Here is a 23,268-nt window from a genome sequence, read left to right as displayed (position 1 = left end):
CGCTGCGCCTTACACCCCAGGTTCTACTCTGTGCCTCCTGCATGCATCTGTGGTCTGTGATCTCACACAGACGGACAGAAACTGATACCAGGGCTGAGGTCACACTGATGACCCTCGTTTAATCTATCTCATAATCTAACTGCCAAAACTGCCAGCAGACACGCAAACCCATCCAAACTAGCTCCAGAGCTAATGATTTAGTTCCTGAGGTGTGTAAAAAATGGCAAAGGCAGGCCGAGGTGGCGGGAGATGGAGATGGCGAGAGAACCTAGAGGGAGGGAGAGCGTAGGAGTGTAAAGAGAGGGAGAGACAGAAAAGGCGGAAGAGAAATGAAAAAGGCAGAAAGGAGAGAACAATAAGGGCTCATTGTTTGTTTTGTTCTGCTCTGAAAAAGAGGGAAGAGAAGCGCTTCCCTTCTGAGACTGACTCACAGAGATAGAGGCAGCTGTGTGTGTGTGTGTGTGTGTGTGTGTGTGTGTGTGTGTGTGTGTGTGTGTGTGTGTGTGTGTGTGTATGTGTGTGTGAGCGCACACGTACCCGACAGTGAATAGGATTTAACCCGTCACGCCAATGAGTTTCTTTACCCATCCAGGGATACAATGAGACCAGCCGGATATCAACCTACCCACCCACCCACACCCACATCCACACCATGCATGCACTCAGACACACACCCACACACACATTCATACAGATGAACGGACAATATTGATTATCGCAAGTAAAAGCTTTGTTCTTACTGCTCGATTACAGTGCGTTCAGTCTCCTTGGCTCTCGTCTTCGTACTCTGGTCCTTTGTGGGTTCATCGTCAGCTCGGTCAGTCTTTCAGTGTGTGTGTGTGTGTGTGTGTGTGTGTGTGTGTGTGTGTGTGTGTGTGTGTGTGTGTGTGCGTGAAAGACGGACAGAGAGAAAGCAGAAAGCAATAAGCTGGCTGAAATGGTGCCATCAGAGCTACATGATTGATCAATTGAATTCCATCATGGGGACTGGCCAGTGGGATTAAATGGGTTGCTGTGGGTTACCAGGCTAAAGCATCATACTGGCTTTATCTCCCCTCTGATTGGTCTGTCACCAGAGACCTAGACCATACACTCACGGTGCCCCCAGCATCTGTATATGTGTGTGTGTAACTAGAAAAGAGACAGAGAGATTATGATCAAGAAGTGTGTTTGAGAAGGACTGAGTGAAAGAGGTTTTGTGTACTGAAAAGCCACGTGGAGGTTTTGTGACTTTGACGGCACGGTGTGTGTGGTTTTCTCGTGCAAGCAGCAAGATCTTACAGTGTGAGCTTTCAAACTTAAACCCAAACTGTGTTGGCTCTGTCCTTGTTCATCTTCAACCGCTGTGCTCTTCACAGTTATACATACATGATCCTCTTGTTGTAGGGGCTATTGATTTATAGTTGTGTGGTTATGTGAGGTGCAGTTGTGTGATTTTTGACCTCTGGTGCTATATCTCACTCTTTTGAGGTCTCATAGCTACTATCTGTCTTTTTATACACACACACACACACACACACACACACACACACACACACACACACACACACACACACACACACACACACACACACACACACACACACACACACAGTATGTGAAGCCCCTCTCGACCTGTCTGTCATATGACTATCTCTGCCACTGGACACACACTAACAACTACACAATCCAAACACACAGTGACCCCCAGAAATAAAATAGGCTCTCAGGAGCAGTTTGGAGCAATGAATTGGCTCTATAGTGGGGGATTTTCACCCTCATCCCGTTTTTCTCTTTATCTTTCTCTCTCGTTTTCTCTTTTCTAATCATTTGTGGGCCGCGACTCTTCAGAGTTCTTATAATTGTCTCGTTCAGTCCCTCAGCCTTGCAATAACTGCAGGATACGAGAGCTCACAGTCTAATACTGATACCACGGCAATATATATTTGTGTGTCGGTGTGTGTATGGGTGATACGACAAGAGAGACGGAGGAGTGTGTATATATGAGGGGCGAGAGTGTACTTTGGAGAGATCAAGAAGAAGAGTGAGCCGGCGCTTGGTAATGGATTGCATTTGTATAGTCTCCACAATCTGCGAAGTCACTCAGTCCTAAATCAGCTCACTGGAGTTTATTTGAATCCATACTTTACTCTCGCCCAGCGATTAAATATATCAAACCCTTCTCCACCCATTCCTCTGTCATCGTCTGGTCCAGACTCACAAACACCCCCCCCCCATTAAAAAGGACACATTTGAGTCCACCGTCTACGCTCCCTCTAACCTCTGCCTCCTCTCTGCAGGCTTGCAGGAGTCTCCGCTGGCCAACGGCCACGGCCACAGCGGACGGGAGTTCCTCAGGAAGCAGATGAGAGGGGAGCTGTTCTCGCCGCAGCAGATCGAGGTATTGGACCGCCTGTTTGACAGACAGCCGTCCTGTCCAATCCAATCCAGCTCTGACCTCTATGTGAGCCCTGACTCTGGCAAGGTAAGGGCGTGGCAACATGCAGGCTCTGAGGGCTCAGGCTGAGTTTGGGTGTTCAATTCGACGTAGTGTGTATTTACAAGTGATGTGTGTGTCAAGTGTAATCTCAGTCGTATCCCTATAGAAAGGTATCAGAGGTATGATATGACTAAGGTGCCAGATTCATACTTGGATGAATGTGTAGCAGGTGTAATAGGACTTAGTTGTTAACAATCCCAGCGTTCTTTCAGCTACTAGCACACATTTGTACAGCGAGCCACCAGCTGCTAGCTAATCTGATCTACTAAAGCGTTGGATGAAATGCTTGACTCGGCCCTGCGCTAAAAGCCCGCCCTGCCAGCGTCGCCCCGCCACGCCGTCCAAGTCTAGGTGAAGTCCATCAATTCATTCTCAACTGCATTTGTCATGGTGGACTTTCTGAAACGTCCTCTCCCGTCCAAATGTCAGCATCAACTCGTGTTTTCTCCATGTGCGCCTGCCGTCTGACAGTGGGGCTCAGTCAGGCCCGGCCTATTGATGTTCCTATGATCTAGACGCGCCGCGGGGGTTAATGAGCATATTGACCCGGCTCTCATTATGACCTCACTTCCTGCTGCTCAGGGACGCTGATGGAGCTGCTGGCGCGTCGCATATGTGTGCGCTGTTTGCATGCGAGAGGCCTAGGGTGTGTCTCCGTGTGTCTTAATGTTGCATCCAAATTGACCTCCCGCCCTCTCCCAGCAGTAAGTTAATGTAAATCGGAGTGGAATAGGCAGACGTAGGTGGTGCGCTGAATAACAAAATGACAGCAAGCTAAAATTTGTATTCTCTCTGCCCTCCCTCAAATGTCTTCTAATCTGCAGCCCTCCGATTAATATTAGCGGAGAATTTTGCCAGTGTCTCAAAATGACACATTTGTTTTCACAACCCTTTAAGTGGTCCCTACTTCATGTTTATTTATTCAGCCCATGTCAAGGGCAAGAGGACAAACACTTAATGGTGGAGTAGTAGTAAATGTAACCACAGAGAAGCTGCAGCCTTAGACCTATAGGGCAGAATTTGGCTCTATTCCATTCACTTGTCTCGGACTAACATGAGCCGTGGGGTGCACAGGGCGAGAGGTCGACAAGGACTGGCTGCAGAAGCTCTATAGACCATGCTCACCACTATAATACCCAGGATTCATAGGTCAGTGGCCTCCCTGAGCCTGGTCAAGCCACAAGGTCAGGAACGGGAGCTCTAAGGGCTGGGATGGACTGGGGTCAGACTGGCTTTAACGGCAGTACAAAGAGCACACACACACACACAGACGCACACACACGCATCACAATCAGCCTCCGCACCTCTGCTCCGGTCTCTCATCCTGTCTAGTCGACCAATCATCCTTTTTCCCAGAGGGAGTGATTGACAGCCGTACGCTTGCCGCTGACGCACTGACAGCTTCAGCTCAGCACTGTGCTTTCTGACTGTGTACGAGTGTGTGTGTGTGTGTGTGTGTGTGTGTGTGTGTGTGTGTGTGTGTGTGTGTGTGTGTGTGTGTGTGTGTGTGTGTGTGTGTGAAACCAGAGTGCTCGAGGAGGGTCACGTCGTGCCGGGACGGTGTCGAGCCAGGGTTGTTGTGGCTGTTGCTGTCGTAGTGTGTGGGGGTCGAGTGCGTATTCGTACCGGAGCTCCATTTCAGGTGCCTGCAATATGTTATGTTGGTTACATTAATATACTCTAATTACAATTATTTCATGTTTTTTATTATCCGTTGGCTTTCTTGCTGTAAAAGAAAGCTCCTTTCTCCTTCATCCGGCTTTAAGAGATAAAATAAAATTGCTCACGTTTGTCCCAACAAATCTGATTTGATCTGGAACCAGTAGTTGCCTCTTTCAAACGGTTTGTCTCAGACCTATTTATCTCCTCCCTAACAAGGAGGAGAGATAGCACCCCCCCCGCTCCTTCGCTCCCTGTAGCCCATTAAGCTCCACTATTAATTTGTGAGTGCGTGCTCGTGTGTGTGTGTGTGTGTGTGTGTGTGTGTGTGTGTGTGTGTGTGTGTGTGTGTGAGTGTGTGTGTGTGTGTGTGCCTGTCAGAGTGAGTTCATCTGAATTTTCCTTCAATCACCTCCTATTACCCAGGTGCTAAATCAGCAGGAGTGACTGCGTCTGCACCCACGCTGCCCTGGGTCCAAATGCTTCAACCAGGAGGTAGTTTTACCTGTCAACAAATCAAAGAAAGAACAGAGAGCATCTCTTTCTCTCCATCTCTTCAGCGGTGCATCTCTTTTCAAACGTTACCTGGCTCCTATTTTTAGATTTAGATTTTATAAATTGTTTTGGTGTTCAAAATCAATTTCAGTTGCCATATTCTGAGCTTACCGTGTAAATAATTACTTTACGATCAAAACTGTGAGCCTTATTCAAAATCAATACAAAATTTAATAATTGGTAAGAATTAACTGAATTTCTGAACGTTCATGTTTTCCTTGCCTTTAAGTAGAAGTCCTCCTTCATCTGCTTGAGTGAAGATGAATTTCTTCCCCACAATCTCTGTCCCAGACCTGTCAAGCCTCTCGGGGGAATTTTATTTGTTTATATATTTAGGGCTGTTTGTGGAGAGAGAGAGAAAGAGCAAGAGGGAGAGTTAGAGAGAGAGAGAGAGAGAGAGAGAGAGAGAGAGAGAGAAAAGCAGAAATCTGAAACTGTATGGAGAAGTTAAATCATTTTATGTAAATAGGGCAAACCAACAAGGAAGTGTGTGTGTGTGTGTGTGTGTGTGTGTGTGTGTGTGTGTGTGTGTGTGTGTGTGTGTGTGTGTGTGTGTGTGTGTGTGTGTGTAGGGTTCATCTGTTATTGATGTGCGAGCCGGACCAAAGCATTACCTCACATATCTGCTGAGTGTGTTTGAGCGTGAAGACCTCACAGATCCTGAAATCTTTTCCAGATCTTTTCCATCATTAGGAGGCGGCTCATAATCCTGAGTTGTTTTTTAGACTTTAAATCCAACAACAGAGACATCAAGCATCCTGGTGTTCATCACACATTACATGTTGATCAGATGCTACTTTAGTGCACCTTGTGCTCCTTTCATTCTTCTTGGACTTGGACCTTCTGCCCCGGGGCCATCTCTCCTCGTCTCCACCACTACCCCATACACCGTACACCCACCCCTAAAGCACTGCCCCTCCATGGCCCTGCAGCTGTGTCCCTCCTCTTTGATGAAGGCTGATGGCGCTGTATGAGCGCTGGAATTGACAACATTTACAGGGGCGAATGAGAATGATCCATCTTCCTTAGCGAGGCTGTCACCCCACTGGCCAAACTTCATCATGGCCAATTACCATGGCAGACCCCTTCTTTACTGCTGCCACTGCTGTCTGGCCCCCATCTACATGGATACAGGGACACATTAGACACCATTATAATGAGACAGAGAGTGGCCAAGAGACAAGGAGAGGTTGCAGGGACAACACATATGATTGGGTGGAAGTAAAAAACTACAGGTGTAGTGTGTGAGGGTGGAGGAGGGGGGTGTTACGAGAAGAAAGAACGCTTTAAAATGTGTCTGAAGCCTAAAGAGAGAGAGAGTGAGAGAGACAGAGAGAGAGAGGTGTAGCGTACAGGGTAAGCTCTTATTTGGCAGGTCACAGTCCAGTGGTTGTGTTGTGTGTTGACGAGCACAGGGGTGTTTAAGAGGTCAGTGAGCACAAACACACGCCTACACTCACAGCCCCACACACACGCGTAGCCACACACAGATGCGGAGGCATTAAAAGGGTCAGTGCAAAACTCTCACCTCATCACCTAAAGGAAATTCTGAGTGCTGTCTTTAGTGTACACACACACACACACACACACACACACACACACACACACACACACACACACACACACACACACACACACACACACACACACACTGTGTGGAGGAAAAAAAGAAAACAGCATTGAACTACAGTCATTCGGCTAATTGAGCCATAGGTGTGGAGATATTAAGCAAGGCATTCATTCGAGTTTATAGCATGATTTAGGTAATGTGAGCTGCTGAATTTCTGAGGAATATTGGAAGGTTCCTCTTTTTTTGTGCTAACGGATCAGACTCAGACTCTTCATGCTGCCTCAGTGTGTGTTACAAGCGTCATCGCGCGCCATCGTGAGCGTCGCCTGAGAATCTGTAGCCGTTAATCTAAATACAGCACCGGTGCTGTTCGGGGTCAATACCATCACCCTGAGTTATCACACGCGCTCTCACACACCAGCACAGATCTGGCAGAGGGACGAGGACGGATGGGGTCAAACACAGGTGAAGAGGCCGCTTCAATCCATTCATCCATGCGACCAGGCCCGGCCAAGTTCACGCAGACAGAAGCTGCATCAAAGATTGTTCTGTACGCGGTGAAATATATCATTTCACTCCTGCGAACTTTTAAAATCACCTGCAGGTCAGGGAATCTAGAGGCGCTTGTTTAAACATAAAGACATTTCTGACCTTGGGCATAATCTTTACATTGGACAGGGGTTCTTCAGGAGTGTGTCTCACTCTCATGCCCGATGTAGAATTTCCAGAATAATAGTAAAGATCTTAAGACACATCTTTAGGAGTTTCCTCACTATTTTTCATTAAATGTGTATTTCGAATTTGAGCATTCTGAAGGTTAGAGAAGGTTTTTCATTCTCTAAAGAAATGATTGGAAAACGAATTTTTAACGCTTTTTTACTTCAGCATCACATTTTCACCTTTTGAAGTGTCTCCCAGGAGAGTTTGCACAGACAATAAAACAGTACGACTTCACAACAACTACAAATTGCTTTGTCACGTCCAGCTCCTCTATATGGTCTTAAGCAGGTGTGTGTGTGTGTGTGTTGGGGGCGCCGGGGGTCCGCGCGTACGTGTGCTGAGATGATCGCGGTTGTTATTGTTGTCGGTATCTGGGGAGACAAGAGGCTTTGTGTTAGCCGCGCTCTTTGCGTTTGTTGTATTTCCACTGTATATGTGTGTGCGGGTGAGAGAGAGAGAGAGAGAGTCGGGGAGGTAGAGCAAGCTGATCCTGTGCTTATAGACTGTTGGACTTGGTTGTACAGTAAATCCCTGTCTTTGTAAACAGATCAATAAACTCTCAGCTGTACGTGTGATCCTGTACGTGTGGGGGGTCCGCACTAACCCGCTCGCTGCTCTTTGCCGCGAGGAACGGGCAGCGTGTAGCGGACAGATTGATCACATCTCCCGCTGCCGCGCACTTTTTTCAATGTATATCACAAACTGACTTGCTCTCGCTGTGCGATACTGAGTTCCTTCCTCCACATCCTGCCTCTGCCCAGGCGTCAGATTACTCGGCCATGGCCTCGCTAGCCGGTGGACTGGATGAGATGAAGAACAGCTTGGCCAACCCTGGAACCGGAGCGGAGCTGGGAGCCAGTGTTTCCGGGCCACAGTCCTATTCACTAGTTCCAGGTAAGGGACATGTCCAACTAATAACTGATTTCTAGTCACTGGTGAATTTCAATTCAGGTTCTTTATATAGTCACAAAAGAGCAATTTTCAATGTAAGGTTTGGGAGAGGTTTAAAAAACGCTGAGAAAAGCGAGAAACCCAGAGGAAAGAAGGAGGAGAAAGGTTCAAGCTCAGAGGACCTGGGACTGCTTCAGTTTTCCTGTCTCCGTTTAGTGGCACCAGGAGAGGCAGCGGTTAATTAAGAGCAGACCAGGGAGCACTTGGACAGGGCTTAGATGTTCCCATCTGTAATGAGTGGAATCATAGAGCTGGGAATTTGGGATATGTGGGAATGGGCTCTTTTTTCCCCCCGAAACCACGGAGGAATATTACCTGCTCACAGTGAACGAGAGAGACGGAGAAATAGAGGGAGCGATAACATTTCCATTTCTGCTTATGCATGCAAACACACACATTCATATTCACACACGTGCACACACACACACACACACGCACACACACCTCCTGAATATTATGCATGCATTCTCTTGCCTGTCTTTTCCGTCAGAATAGAGCTCCCTCTAGGGGATCAGCCGTCCATGTGTTTGACGCAGTCTTATTGCATCCTCCAAGTGTTGATACTCCGGACACTTGCTGAGGAGAAACATTTACACACTCAATCTACTTCTCCGAGGCCCCGTCAGATCTGTAGGGCATGCTGGTTTCCCCCTGACTTTGGCTCAGTCTACTCGAGTGCAACCACATAAAGGGCCACCGTGTAGACCCGCGTCCCTCCAGGTTTGACATCATGGCCATTTGATATTCAAAGCCGGATCGGGGGAGACAGTGAGGGAGACAGAGGCAGAGGATCTGTGTTCATCTGTAGCCGCGAGTGAGCACGGAGGAGACTTGTACTTGTGCGTTGACCTCTACGGCAAAGCTGTGGAGAACAGACACGTCAACACAGCTGGCATACATATGCACCAATACAAAAACACACATACACACACAAAGACACACCGCAGAGGATCTGGCCCTGTCTGCCCCCTCTTAGAGAGTCCATCTCTCCCCTCTTACACCTTCTCCTCCCTCTCCTCCTTGCTCTGTGCACTGACCCTGAGCGGATGAGTAGCCCGTCTGCACTAATGCCTCGCTGTCGCGTCAAACACCGAGAAAAACTTTACTACACCGAGACAGGAGAGAGGAGGTGGAGAGGGACAGAGGAGGCTGCAGGGAAGGAGTCTGAGGGCGAGAGGGAGGGAGGGAGGGAGGCGGGACACAAATATGAGATGCTGGAGCATCAGCTGACCATATATAAAAACAAATACAAGTAAACTGGTTATACATGACATAAACAGGCATTTTGATATGATTCTGTCATGTTTCATCACTTTGGTGTGAACTTCAATAAAGGAAGGTCATGGTCCCCAGAGGATGTTTCCCTTTGACTTTAGTGGTGCTGTAACTTTCCAACTAATGATGCTGACACTATTTTAAGTTTTCTCATAACTAAAAAACAATGATATTTCTGCTGTACTTATTTGTGTATTTCATACTTACGTACTAGTTGGTAATGATACATCTTAAACGAGCTAATACTAAATGATGTATTAGCTTCACCCATTGCTGTAGTTCTGCTCTCCTCTCATGGAAATTAACAATATTCAAGTACTTAACTAGTTATTGAGAACAAATTGAGTTTTTTTAATTATATATGTTGTATAAGTAGTACAGTAATATGCTACAAATACAGCTACATGTAAATAAATATGCTTAGATGAATAAACTAGTCAGCACATGCAAAGCAGTCACATTTAGCTGGACTGATTACAAAGTTAAAATGGAACCTGTACTTGAATTGATATATTAAAATGCTAATAATTAAACATTTTACATTATGGTTTTACTTTCGCCTCTCCCACTGCTGTTGCTGTCCTCCTCTCTCTTTTTCTTCTTTGTTTTCATATATTTACTCCGTTTTTCCCTTCTTTCTCCCTGTCGTTTATGTTTTTTCTCTTCCCCTTCCCTCCTCCTCTCAGTTAGTTAGCGGTGGTTAAGTGGAGGGGAAGTGAACGGGATTGATGGCGTTAGCATCTGAGCTGTTTATGATGATGATAAATGTGTGTGTGCAGGGAGGAAGGAAGAGGGTGTGTGTGTGTGTGTGTGTGTGTGTGCGCGCATGTGTGTGTGTCTGTGTGTTCACATGATGATGATGATGAATGGAGGGCTCCCATTTCACGTGCTCCCACTGTCTGCTGCTTGCAAACACAGAGAAATGATTTGGGCCGACACACTGTCATGTAGTCTAATGCAGTTATATATCCTATCAACGCGGTGACAGGCGGAGGAAGGAGGGAGGAGGAGGTGGTGGTAACGGGGGAAGAGGGAGTTGGTAAATTAATAGATGCCAGCGAACGGAACGCAAGGAAACAAAAGAGAGAGCGTCGTCCTGAATGGGCGCTGACAATGATGCTCTAACATTAGCAAATCACCACTAAACCATAATAAACAGCTGCAGTCCACCCAGGTGTTGGAGCAGCAGGGCTTGGGTCAGAACAATGCAGACGTGTTATGTATAAAAGACAATGATGTTCCAACACTTACAGCTGAAAAGAGGAGGACGTTCACCTTTGGTCCAGAGGTTCCTGAACCTAGTCCGTCCTCAAGGCCGCTGCCTTGCTTGTCTTTTGTCACTATGGTCGCCCCACCCACTGATTATTGCCTGGCTCAGGTGTGCCCAGTCAATCCAAAGGTGGAGGAGTTTGAGGAGGAGGGAAGCAAAGTGAGCTTTGGAGCGAGGTTTATGGGATTTGATGGGATTTTTTTTTTGCAACAAGAACAATATAGAATATTGCAGGTCTTATCTTTTAATTGGACTGGGACTGGTTGATGGCACAATCAGCATTTTTTTAAACATATAAATTAATATAAACACAAACACATTTCAAAACCTAATCTAGTTTATTATATCTTACAGTAAAGATTGTATTTAACATGGCGTCATGTGCTACAGACTTTTAAAGGTTTTAAAGGTTTAAATGTGACGATGAAGATAGTTATAATGATGTGTTCTGCTAACTGTAAAGGTGTGTGTGTGTGTGTGTGTGTGTGTGTGTGTGTGTGTGTGTGTGTGTGTGTGTGTGTGTGTGTGTGTGTGTGTGTTTACAGGTCGAGACCTGGCCAGCACCACTCTGCCAGGATATCCTCCTCACGTCCCACCCACTGGACAGGGCAGCTACTCCACCCCTTCCCTCACCGGCATGGTACCTGGTGAGTACCCACCACACGCTGATAACTCTGACTGTACTTACTGATCTGCGTGAATCCCCCAGTGGACGCGTGTGCGTGTCGCGTGTGTGTGAGCGTCTTCAGGGGTGCACTTAGCTTTGCTACATCCTCCTTCTTGACTGCCTATGGCTGACAGTGTTCCCAGGGGGTGGAGTGTGTGTGCGTGTGTGTGTTTGTGTACAGCTGTATTTATGTGTGCAAGTGTTACTTGCCTCTGTGTGTGTGTGTGTGTGTGTGTGTGTGTGTGTGTGTGTGTGTGTGTGTGTGTATCATTAGAAACCAGCCACAGCAGCACAGCTGTCCCTCCTCAACATTAGTAATTTGTTTTTAATGAGAATCACCAGTGACCCACGACTAATTCATTCATTCTCTTCCACTCCGCCTTCCATGCCGCTTTTGTGTTTCAATCCTGGACGCCATTCCTGTTCTCTCTCCCTCCCTTTCTACTCTTTCCTCGCCCGGTCTCGCCAGTGCGAGCGGTACTGCAGAGAATTTCAGGAACAGACACCAAAGCGCCTGGCACTACAAACGGCGAAGCAAAGTCAACAACAGTGTTGCTTGCAAGTTTCCCGTGTCTCGCCGTCCCCAGTCATTCAGTTTGTGAGCTGACACACACAGAGAAACGCACACACACACGCTCTCAGCGGACATGTAGGAACAGCAGGTCTTAAGATGGGTAACCCTGTCGCCCTGTCCCCCCGCGCTCACCCTGTCCTCAGGTTTGACAGCATATTTGTGTGTGTCGGTTTGTGTATGCATGTGCCGGAATGCTATTGTTTGTGTGTTTGTTTTTGACAGTGCGTGTGTGTGTGTGTGTGTGTGTGTGTGTGTGTATGTGTGTGTGTGTGTGTGTGTGTGTGTGCGTGTGCGACCTTGACACTGAGCCACACAAGGGAGACCCACAATCCTGCTCTCCCTTCCTTCCACCCCCCCAACCCCCTTTGTCTCCTAAACAACCTGACACGTTGCCGTCACCACGGCAATGACAAGGGGAGGATGTTCGCACCCAGAGATGCCATGGAGACCGCATCCCGACCCCACCTGACAGACGCAGCAGCACATACACAAGCACGGGCACACACACTCACACACATACACGCGCTGGAAACTTGGTTGTGCCCCCAAACCCGCACATAAACAGTCTCGACATTTACATTCTTCTCAGTGAGTGTTTGAAGCCAGCTGAGTCCACGAGCTGACTAGAATGAGCGGAGATAATCTCTCAACTTCGCTTCTCTGGCTTTGCCATGTTTTATCTCAGCACTTCTGAGGCAAATTATCCTCCTTTTTGTCCGCTCTGTCTAATATCATACCTTCATTAAGCAAGCAACTCTCTTCTGCTGTTCTCCTCCTCTCTGTCTCTCTGTCTTTCTTTCTGCAGCAGGGGGGCTGACACTCAGAGGGGGTGTAGGAGAGCAGTGAGGCAGAACCGACAGAACGAGAGGGAGAGAGGAGGAACGGGTCGGGGGAGGTTGGAGGGAGGGGGCATGAGGGTCTGTGACTGTCAGCTATGGGAGAGGGATCCCCCGGGAGGAGTGAGGGTTCAGGAGGAGAGAAAGAAAGAGCAAAAGAGGAAGAATGTTGTTTTGATGTGAAGGGTGAGTAGCAGGCAGGAGGACGAGAGGGAAAAATAAAAAGAAAGAGGCGAAGCAAGGAGTGGTAGGAAGGCGCGGAGGAGTGTACACCCCAGACAGTAAGTAGTAAATGAGGGAGAAAAGCTAAGCTATCATCCGCTGCATGGCAGGACGGCTCCAGCCTCGCTCAGCTCTTCAGTCCAGTCCTGCTCAGCTAAACCGCAGCAGCAGCTGCTCGCTGTTGCTCGGTAATGCTGGTAGTCCTCTGTTTGAAACCAGACGTTAAAAGTCGCCACATTTACCCTCCGCTGTCATTTAATTATTCTCTCTGTCTCTCATCACCCTGAAAGCCCCAGCAAGGAATATGCCTCCAAACCCTCAGCGCACCAGTCCACGTGTGTGTCTTTCATTTGTGCTGGTTCCATTTGATCACAGTTACTGTAGGACGACATAAGAGAAGAGCCTTTTATATAAACATGCCTAAAATGTTTTTAGATTCTGATTTTTTAAATCTCAATCTTGATTTCTTTTTCCTTTTAGGTGGAGATTTCTCTGGAAGTCCATATTCCCATCCTCAGTATTCCACATACAATGAGTCATGGAGATTTCCCAACCCCAGTTTATTAGGTAGGTGAAGCCCCTATCTCTGTTCTGCTCACCAGAAATGGATCAATAATTGCGTCAATGAATTTCATTCCATTTTACATCCCACCCCAGTGCCAGGGTTTCTAATACTCTGTGGTAATACGCTGTATCTCTCATGCTCCACTGTTCATTTTTTATGATTGCATTACATTTCATTCTGCATTGTAGCGTACAGTACAATACATCACAGACGTACTAATGGTTCTGTGGACGTTTTTTAAATGACTGGCAATTTGAGGTGTGAATGGATTAGAAGAAAACTGTGTCAGTGCTGGGGAGACAGTGTGAGGGAGGAAGAGATTAGGAGGCTTTTATCTGTGTCTCATCCGTTTGGCATTTTTAGATTTATAGGATTCGATTTAGTTGCTGTGGAAGATTATTTTTCATTTTCATTGAATCAATCTCATGTTAGTCCTCATGTTGAGTGGTGGCCCGACTTACAATTACAGTCATTGTGGAAATGTGCAAACATTTGTTGTCTTTCTTTCTTGATGGTAGGGCTTAAAGTGTAACCCCTGATCAACTTACTTCTGCTTGACTTGGATCATAACTGAAGCAAATCTGAATTAAATTTAAAAAATACCCTAAACACAAAACAGCAAATTTGAAATGAGACACTTTCAGACAATTGCTGCCACAAACCTCATCCAACGTGCAACAGCAGGTTAGAGCCTTTGGGTTTGTTCCCGCTCACTGCAACGTGATTGGAATTCTGTTTGTGTGTGTGTCATTTTTACACATTGCTGGCTATCAATTATATATATTGAAATCTGAAAAAACAAATCTTCCAGATACTTCAATCATTGAGCCAAAAGGCACCACTTTAGAAGGTTTTACTGTGTTAACTTAAAACTATAGAATTATATAATTGAAACCCAATAAAAAACTTTTTTAAACCTAAAGTTGGAAACATTGTCTTCACACGCTTGTCAAATCCAAGAGGAAACATTAACCCCAGATTAAAACCAATCAGCGTCAAAGTCATTGTCTAAGGAGGCATTTCAGGGTCATGTTTGAAGGTCAAACGGTCAAGGGGGGACAGTGTGAAAGGTCAGTAGGTGAGAGAGGTCAGTGTTTTACTGACCTGTAGTGGAGCCCCCCCCCCCTTCCTTCCCTTTCCTCACCTCTCCTTTCCCCCCCACCCCTCTATCCCCAGTGTTTCAGCAGGATTATGGGTCTCTCCTGGGGACGGAAATCGGCTGCTCCTCCAGTCTCTTCACCAGCCAGGCAGGACAGATGCAAGGTAGGTGGTGAAAGTGAGAAGGAGAGAGAGAAATCAAATTAAAGGAGTATCGGAAGATCAGAAGTGTGCAGTGGTTCAAGAGCCTGAGGGAAGATGACGGCCGAGCAAAAGACGCGACACTATAAGGGACTTTAGTATTATAACGGATGAGTGGCTTCATAATATGAGGACAAGATGCACATTAGGAGACACTGAAAGGTTGAAGATTGATGGCAAGGGAATAGAGAGAGGTTGGTACAAAGAAAAGACGGAGAGGAAGGCTGAGAGGTGACAAAAGAAAGAAAAGGGAGTTAAATAAAAAGGCACAAAGGGAGAGAGGGCGTCTAAAGTCCTGAGTAAGACTAAATAGTTTGTCAGGCCGGCTTAATGCCTCACTTCCCCAAAGAGCCCCATGAGATTACCTGGAAGGTGGACAGACACAGGCTGTCAACACACAGCTAGGGGTGATTGATGGGAGTGACAGAGACAGGTGTGTGTGTGTGTGTGGGGGGGGGGGGGGTTACAGTATTGAATTGACCCCCTCCCCAAGGAGAGAATAGACTCAAGGGATCAGTAGTAGTAGATCTGTACTGAGTGAGTCAGCTTAGACTTTCACTAAGATGTGAACAGTGTGTGTGTGTGTGTGTGTGTGTGTGTGTGTGTGTGTGTGTGTGTGTGTGTGTGTGTGTGTGTGTGTGTGTGTGTGTGTGTGTGTGTCTGTGTGTGTGTGTGTGTGAGGGGGAGAGTGAGTGAAGGGGGAACCACTGGAAATGAGGTGGACACAGATCGCTTTATTGGTTTTACATGCAGTATGAGAGAGAGAATCTTTCTTTTTTGTCATTAATTCATCAGCTCATGTCATCTCATCCCAGCCTTTCATTGCTCACATTCACAGTAAAATATAATCTCGAAAGAAAATTAAAGCTGCTCATTCCACTTTTACACTGCATCTCAGCAACGCTTTGTAGTTACGGCATAATTCTGACTCATTACAACTTGGGTCCTATTTTTGTCATTTCAACCATCGTTCCTATCTGTAATAAAAAATTGCACTGGCCGAGTTAATTGCTGGGATCTGTGAATGTGACGAAACGGCTCCAGTCTAATTGGAAAAGAACGATGAACATAAGCGCAAGATAATCAAACAAGTAATAAGAAATAGAGGTTTAAATATATAATCCACATCTTTGAAGGAGCAATGGATGAACTGAGCAACTCTGAATTATCATTAACCCTGTGGAGCAGTTTTAGACTGGGCAGCTGTCACCACCACCCTCACACCATGAAACAAAGCCAACAAAGTTATAATAAGTTACAACAGCCTAAACCTGTATCACGTTTATCAATTCTAATACCTGTGTTTTTTTCCCAGGGTCGCCGTACTACTACAGTGCGACATCGCGGGGGGCGGGTCCTGCTGCCACGGCAACAGCCTCCGCCTACGACCGCCACTGACCCCCTCTAACAGCAGAGACGAGGACGAGGAGGGAGGGACGGATAGCATCAGCACTGCTCAGTACAAGCCTGCCTGCACGCAGACTACAATGAGAAGATCTCGGACGAGTGACGTCAGTGAATTTTCTTTGATTGACACACCGACAAACACACTGCTGGCCTGCAGCAGACAAATGTTATGTGTATTACATTACGGTGATGACTGCAGACGGAGGGGGTCAACCCACACTGGTCAGAAGATTCCCTAAGCAAGTCAATTTGGACCCTCCCATAATGTATCGAGTCTTGGCATCCCGATCTTGTTTTTGACCAATTATGTACAAATCCAGGACGTTAGTGGACTATGTGCGCAGCAGGGACTGGAACTGTCTGTATTGTGATCTTCTGGGTAAAATGTTTTTACATTGGGGCTATTTTTAAATAAATTATTTGTGCTGATTAGAGCAAAATCGCTTTTTCAAAAAGTCTTTTTATGACCTGACACTAATCAATCAATTTTCTATGCCATGCTACGGTCAAGTAAAGACAATCCGATTCTCATAACTTTGAATGACCAAAATCACCCATAATATCATCAATATGTCGTATGTTCGAGGCTCTTTCCCCTGGGATCACAATGCTTCATGAATGGGATACCTTCTTGTGATGGGAGTATTTAGGTTTACTAACCACTGCCTCCTGTTCCAATGCCTGTCAAGCTTTCTACTCTCACATATCCATGCAGTTAACATTGATAACGGTCAAGGATTAACCCATTTTAGGGGAATCTTTTTTGCCTCGGCCTATAATTGAAACTATTAAATAGCACTGCCAGTTGCAGAGACATTTGTACATACAGGTTTTTCTAGCCTCTCCCTTCAAACCTATCAAAGAACATCAGAGCACCTAGCGCTAGCTTAAGTTGCTTTTTGTGGTCATTTGATAATATTGTCAGTTCACTTTTAATGTTACAAAGCAAAAGTGTTATCTGCAAAGTTGCAAGACACGAAAAAGCTACAAATGCTATTTGGCGCCACAAAGAACTTTAAACCTGGGTAATTATTATTGTATAGTTTACAAGCTGTAGACTAATTATCTACAAAACATTAACAGCTCACGTTAGCTCATTTTTCCAGAAGACTGCACTCTCCACACTCTCTTGCACTTCACGTCACCGTGTGGGGAACTCCAAAGCTTGACTGGCCTGCAGTGGTTACTAGGCTATGACTCGATGATCATTGTTGGGGGGAAGGGGTTTAGCAAACAGTGGGAAAGCAGCATCCTGACATTTCCACCCACATTCAAAAAGACAGGTCTTTCCACGAAGCACAGCCTAAAATCTGACCACGCCACTGTAGAATGAGAGGTGTTCACATCAAAACCAAAAGCCAACGACCCAGGGAGCGTTACTGTCCATGAAGGTGCTATCCAACCTCCCCAGATGAGATTTAGTCATGATCAAGAGCTATTTATAATTGAGGACACAGAGTAATATATTAAGAAGCTTTTCTGCGCTGCACTCCATGGTGAGAGTGAAGGCCTGTAATGATTTATATGTGTCACGCTGTTGTGCTAGAATAGTGATGATAATGATGATGATGATGATGATGACGCAGTGAAATATGAAATCTTAAAAACCTTTGATATGAAAAAGAAGTCTTTGTTTATAAATGTGATCTGATTTCCTTGTCTATAGCTTGTTGCCTGGTATCAGTTGACACAGGTGCCGTTTATCAAGTCGCCATTTAAATCTGCTTCCTGAATATTCAGAAGAGCCGGCAAGCAGTGGCACCCTGTCGCTCTCTCTCTCTCTCTCTCTCTCTCTCTCTCTCTCTCTTTCTCGCTCTCTTTCGATTTCTCTCTTTTAACTCCCCAAAGATGGCCCCCCCTAGTGGATCGGCTGACTAACTACAAAAGCACAAAGACTCAATCATCATTCAAAGGCGCCATTTTACTTTTGTGGTTCTTTTGGAGCCATAAAGTACTTTTTATTGTTCTGCTCCCCTTCTTGAGTGCTTGTCCTTGTGCTGTTTGACATTCTGAAATTGTACCTATAAAAGCACTGCTTTTGTGATGAAACCAGTCAAACTGTTTAGTTTTTTCCTTTGTTTGTCTCCTACATCAGTTCTGCGCTGTGACAATGCATGACACCAGGGTCGAGGCCTTACCCACTCAATGTACAGACAGAGTAGGACAGATTTGCCCTTGGACGCTGATCTGAAATCAGTTTCTCATCCCGCTTGCCCAAATGTCACTGCTGATCACGTGAAAGGGCAATATCTTCCTAATTGTATACATAGCTTCCTGTTTCACTCCTGTCCATACAAGATTTGTACAGTAATTGGTAAAAGAGAAGAGAAGTCGCAATGTCAGTAGCAATTTTAATTATTCACATTTGAATTTAGAGCTTAGTGATGATGTTTTCTTTACAATAAAAAGATGAAGAGTGTCTGGTGTTAGCCATCGTCTGCGAGTGTTTACATACAGGATGTTTTGTTTGATTTGGGTACGTGTGGCTAATTGTAGCGCTTATTGCTACTGTGTAGTTTTACTAGCTAACAGATTGAAGACATAAAATATAGCTATATAAACATATACCTATAAACACTGAACAAGGCTGTTAGTTGGCCAGTCAATCTGATCTGTTGCTTTTGTCGTTGAAATAGCGTTAGAGTGGATCCTTTTGCATCTGTAGACCTTGAAAGTTGTGCGTAAACAACTCTAAATAAGATTCCTACAGCAGCTGCACCCGCTGTGCTGCCGTCATGCACCACAACAGGGGCTGCTCCTGATTTCTGTCTTTCTCACTCGATCTTTGCGAGGCATTATTGAACCTGAACCACACCAGCTAAATACAAGGACAGTGCCTTTAGTTTTATATGTCAACACCCCCTGGCTGACCACAAGTCACTAAAACAAGATTCTGTGTCCCTTCAATTCCCTTAAAGAGTCCTTTTCCCATCTGCCCAGTGAAAACTCACAGAGCTACAGATTACGTTGAACCTCACACAAATAGGCAATGGACGGCATTTTCTATATCATCAGCTCATGATTTCAATAGTCTATCAATAATAATATTGCAGCTGTGAGCAGGACCAAGCCCCGATTTAGCACAATACACACCTCCTGCATCTCACGCATCACATGGTTGAGAGATTCATAACGTGAAGCAAGCGTAGGCTCTGTGATCAACAGCACTGGACATAAATGACAATAAGCAGCTGTACAGTAGCAAAAGCCAGCACAATAATTCAAGGATAGTTGTTTCATGAAATTAATAAAATCTTAAAAGACATAAATTCATGTAAAGATTGCTCAAGGCTCCTTCCTTAATCAGTAGAGAGGTTCAGTATTGCCACTGGTTAATCACTAGTGCTGCAGTACTTTACCTGCAATCGCCTATTTTACTATTGGTTGGATTTTGATTCATGGTCCCCAGAGGATTACATCGCCAGATCAACTTGAAGCACCACTGTGCCTAAATACAGAGTCGCACAGCTGTACATCCATTTTGCTACTTTACAGCTTCCTGTCTTGTAAGGAGATTTCCTGTCATCTGCTTATACTTCATAGTTTGTATTTTCAACATTCATGCTTCACAAAATTGTTGCAATCACAGTCACTGACTTCAATCACTGAACTGGCTTCCAGGAGACATGTAGCAAATTAGTGCATGCTAAGGTCATGGACTAAGGCTAAATAAGACCTAGTCATGCACAGTATATACATATAAGCCAAGTAGACAACACACACACACACACACACACACACACACACACACACACACACACACACACACACACACACGCGTTTTGGTTTTTCAATGAACGAGAGTATCTGGTGTAATTAATTCCACTCTTGTCTTTATCTGGAAGAGGTACAGTAGCTTCAAAAGCTTCAGTCAAACAGGCCAAACTCATCACTCAGTCTTCAGTGTAGCAAAGAATCCATTGATACAGTACATGAATGGGCCCATTTGTCAACCATGTATCTCATAGTGGCACATCTTGCCTTGCCGTTGCTTCGGCCTAAGACATAAAGGAATCAGTGCCGATTGGCTCACAGCTCTTCTGATTGGCAGCCGTGAGGAGGGACTGCCACGAAGCACAGTAGAGGCCAAACACACACAAATATAAGTACGCTCTCTCCCTCCCTTTGTCCTTTGCAGGGTGGTGATCGCCCCTCCTCTTGTGCCCCTATGTTCCCCCAAGGGAGGCCAAACCTGCTGTGCCATCAGAAGCTCATCCCATCTTTTTTCTCCCCCTCCCAGAGCCCTAATCTCATCATATCTCATTCACTTGTCTTTCCTTTTCTCTCCTTTCCGGTAGCACTGGCACACCACCAGGATTAGGAATATTAAAACTATTGCGTTGATTTCAGGCCCGTGACCTTCCTCAAAAAGTCCTCCCTCTTTCTTCACACCGCCTATTAATGCGTATTTCCTCTCCTTTCTTACTTTTCATTCTGACAATTCGGACGTGATGCTCACTGTTCTGTGAGAAATTCTGCATAGGAATGAAGCGGGATGTTTTGTGCCAAAGTGAGGTCACTTCAGTGGCAATATTGCTGCTGATATCTTTATTTGCCCAAAAATATTCTGCGAGATCACATCTTATATTCGGTCTTCACGTAGCTTTAAAACACAACGAAACACTAGTTTTGGATAAATGGCGTTTTATGGCCAGCCGTGCTTCAGTTTACTGTCCATAAAAATACAATCACATATGAATTCTTCTCCTACAGTAGATCCAAGTCACGCGAGAAACTTCAATAAATGCAAATTAGTATTTTTCTTATTTCGATTTCTCACCCGGCTTACACCACCCCACTGTATCTCAATATGAATCTATCAAGATGGCTACTGCCTTCATGAAACCTGAGGGGATTTCAGTATCACATCTTGACAGCAATTAGTGGCACAATCTGTTTCATGCTTGCTGGTATAACTAGGCTCTGGACAGATCTTATTCTGAAGTGATACAATGTTCTGTACATCTTAATATTATTCAACTGTGGAAGAGGGGAAATACACAGGACTCAGCCTACAAGAACAACTGTGTGTTTTTAAGCAGACGTTAATAAAAGAAAAAAAAGTCAACGTGAGTTTTCACCTTACTGTGGCCTTTCGTGTAACAATCTGAAGTTTATTTTGTGTTCATGGCTTCCTATCTGGGATGTTAAAGAGATATTTATATCTGTCATGTTTTGGTTATGGAAAAAAAGCAAACAAAAGACAGTAAAAAATACATCAAAATGCAGATATACATACAGAGACAAGATTAGGTTAAGGATTTTGTTTCCAAAATTGAATGCGACAAAAAGAAAACATATCTGTAACATTCACCAAAGCCTGTGATGCCTGTTTTAAATGAGAGATTCTTGTACAAAAAAAACGTATAAAATAGCAGAAAAGACTTACAGACACAAACACAAAATGGAGATAAGAAATGCCTTCAAATATTCTGGAGGGGAGGATTTAAAAAAAAGTAAAAGATATGCTTCTTTAAGAAAATGTGTATGTTTTTTATTCAATTTTCTAGTAGTTGCAAACAAAAACTTGGTGTTTTTCTCTTTGTGTGTTGTGTGTTGTCTTAATATTTGAATGTATTTTACTGCAGTGCAAATTTGCCAAAGATATCATATTCTTTGATTTCTCTCCTTTACCTTTTAGATTTTTTGGTTTCTGAATTGTGAAGAATTTTGTTCAGAAAACTGGAATTTAACGGTGGATGTAATATTATGCTTGTTTTTTTTCAAAATATTGTTATTATTATTGCTATTTTATTTCCTGAGTCGACTGTGAAATATAAAATTTGCGGTTTGCTTGATGCATCTCTTTATATTCAGTCTGTGTACCTGTCCATCGTCCACCTGAGTGACTGGTGTTGGTGAATTATTCCATTTATGTACCTGTAATGTGAAGCTAAGAAGTAATTATTTGTAAATATTTGCCATAATTTTATTGGTCCTTCAGAATAAAAATAATTTTTGGAAGTTAATGATTCTGTGTGTGTTTAGCTGCATATTTACTCCTTATGTATATTGTCACGTGGCCAAACTGGACAGTCAGAGGCTTCCAGAGCTGGATTAGTGACCCCACAGAGCTGCTCCCATCTTGAGAGACAGGTTCCATCTCAGGTTGTCTAACTGAGGCCAAGGAGGGGGCAGTGTTAAACCCTTGTTTCACCCCAACAATCCCACTAAAATGGAGTGTCCCAGTGCTGCGCTTTTGGCTGCTGGCCGAGTCCACGGGGGCAGAGATCTGATGTGTGTGTGTGTGTGTGTGTGTGTGTGTGTGTGTGTGTGTGTGTGTGTGAGTGTGTCAGCAAAGGGGAGGAGGTGTGGAGAGGGGTGATAATAGGACACAAGCCGCGACATGGCAACAACACGCCACACGCACAGAAAACAGCACACACCCAGCTTGACACGTGCGCTGGGCCGTCCACAGCTTGGGCGTCTGCCCAGGACAGCACCGAGCGCCTTCCTGCCAACTAAAGGCAGCGAAATCACTGTGGAGGCATCACGTCATAAAGGATGAACGGTTAAGTGAAGGTCACAATTACTACTGGAGGTTGTGGCTGAATTAACGTGAGTCCTAACGTGAGAATAAGTTGTAAAACCACTGGATCAAGCAAAACACAGGTAGTAGTAAGTTTCAGGTTAACGTCCAGTGACATGAAGGAAAATGGAGACAACAGAATTCAGATACAACATGAATACAGATTTATACTGATTTAGTTTTACATCCTACTGTAACTAGAAAGGCCAAATGCAGAGTTTAGCTTAAATAAACCGCGAGTTCAAAGCAGCAAAACCTAGAAAACCACCTAAGTAAGCATCTCTTTGTGTGACGCAGGCAGAGCAGATGTTTGATCTGTCAGGTCGACGTCCCCTCCAAAACAAAGGCGTGACAGTGCTTAGTTAGTTGGAACTAAGGCAGCGTGACACCGTCTGCCCCCTTTACTCTCCTGCTATGGCTGCACATTACATAACATGACTACATACTGACATGCTCAGTGTCTCCTCCTCCTTCCCTCCTCTGGCTTCCTATGCTAAAGCACAAGACAGACAACAGTGGTACTTATGGAGGCCAAGGAGTCATGCAAATTAACGTCAGTCAGCATCGGTATTTTTTGGACCTCCGGAGCCCCTGTAGGGAGGAGGTGCTGGGCCAACGGAGCCTAATTGGGCCTGAGTTGATTAGTGAGGGGCTGGTGTAGGGGAGAGAGAGAGAGAGAGAGAGGGAGGG

At 45.2% G+C, this 23,268-nt stretch overlaps 1 protein-coding gene across 4 annotated transcripts in view; it reads left to right on the top strand.

The window, feature by feature from the left end:
• Nucleotides 1–22,018, top strand: part of pax5 (paired box 5) — a 42,290-nt gene extending 20,272 nt beyond the window's left edge. For 2 of the 4 annotated variants that reach the window (XM_029147806.3, XM_029147796.3), the window contains exons 6-11: nucleotides 2,280–2,464; nucleotides 7,745–7,877; nucleotides 11,025–11,126; nucleotides 13,259–13,345; nucleotides 14,520–14,606; nucleotides 15,958–22,018. In XM_029147806.3, the coding sequence (XP_029003639.1) occupies nucleotides 2,280–2,464; nucleotides 7,745–7,877; nucleotides 11,025–11,126; nucleotides 13,259–13,345; nucleotides 14,520–14,606; nucleotides 15,958–16,040 (677 nt within the window). In that variant the 3' untranslated portion in view covers nucleotides 16,041–22,018. The remainder of the gene's footprint in view (nucleotides 1–2,279; nucleotides 2,465–7,744; nucleotides 7,878–11,024; nucleotides 11,127–13,258; nucleotides 13,346–14,519; nucleotides 14,607–15,957) is intronic. The other 2 variants (XM_029147811.3, XM_055509367.1) reach the window with 2 other exon arrangements.
• Nucleotides 22,019–23,268: the final 1,250 nt, after the last annotated feature.

Source organism: Betta splendens, chromosome 1 (assembly GCF_900634795.4).
Source record: "Betta splendens chromosome 1, fBetSpl5.4, whole genome shotgun sequence".
Taxonomy (NCBI): domain Eukaryota; kingdom Metazoa; phylum Chordata; class Actinopteri; order Anabantiformes; family Osphronemidae; genus Betta; species Betta splendens.
The sequence above is the reverse complement of the archived record's forward strand: the minus strand, read 5'-3'. Positions and strand labels throughout refer to the sequence as shown.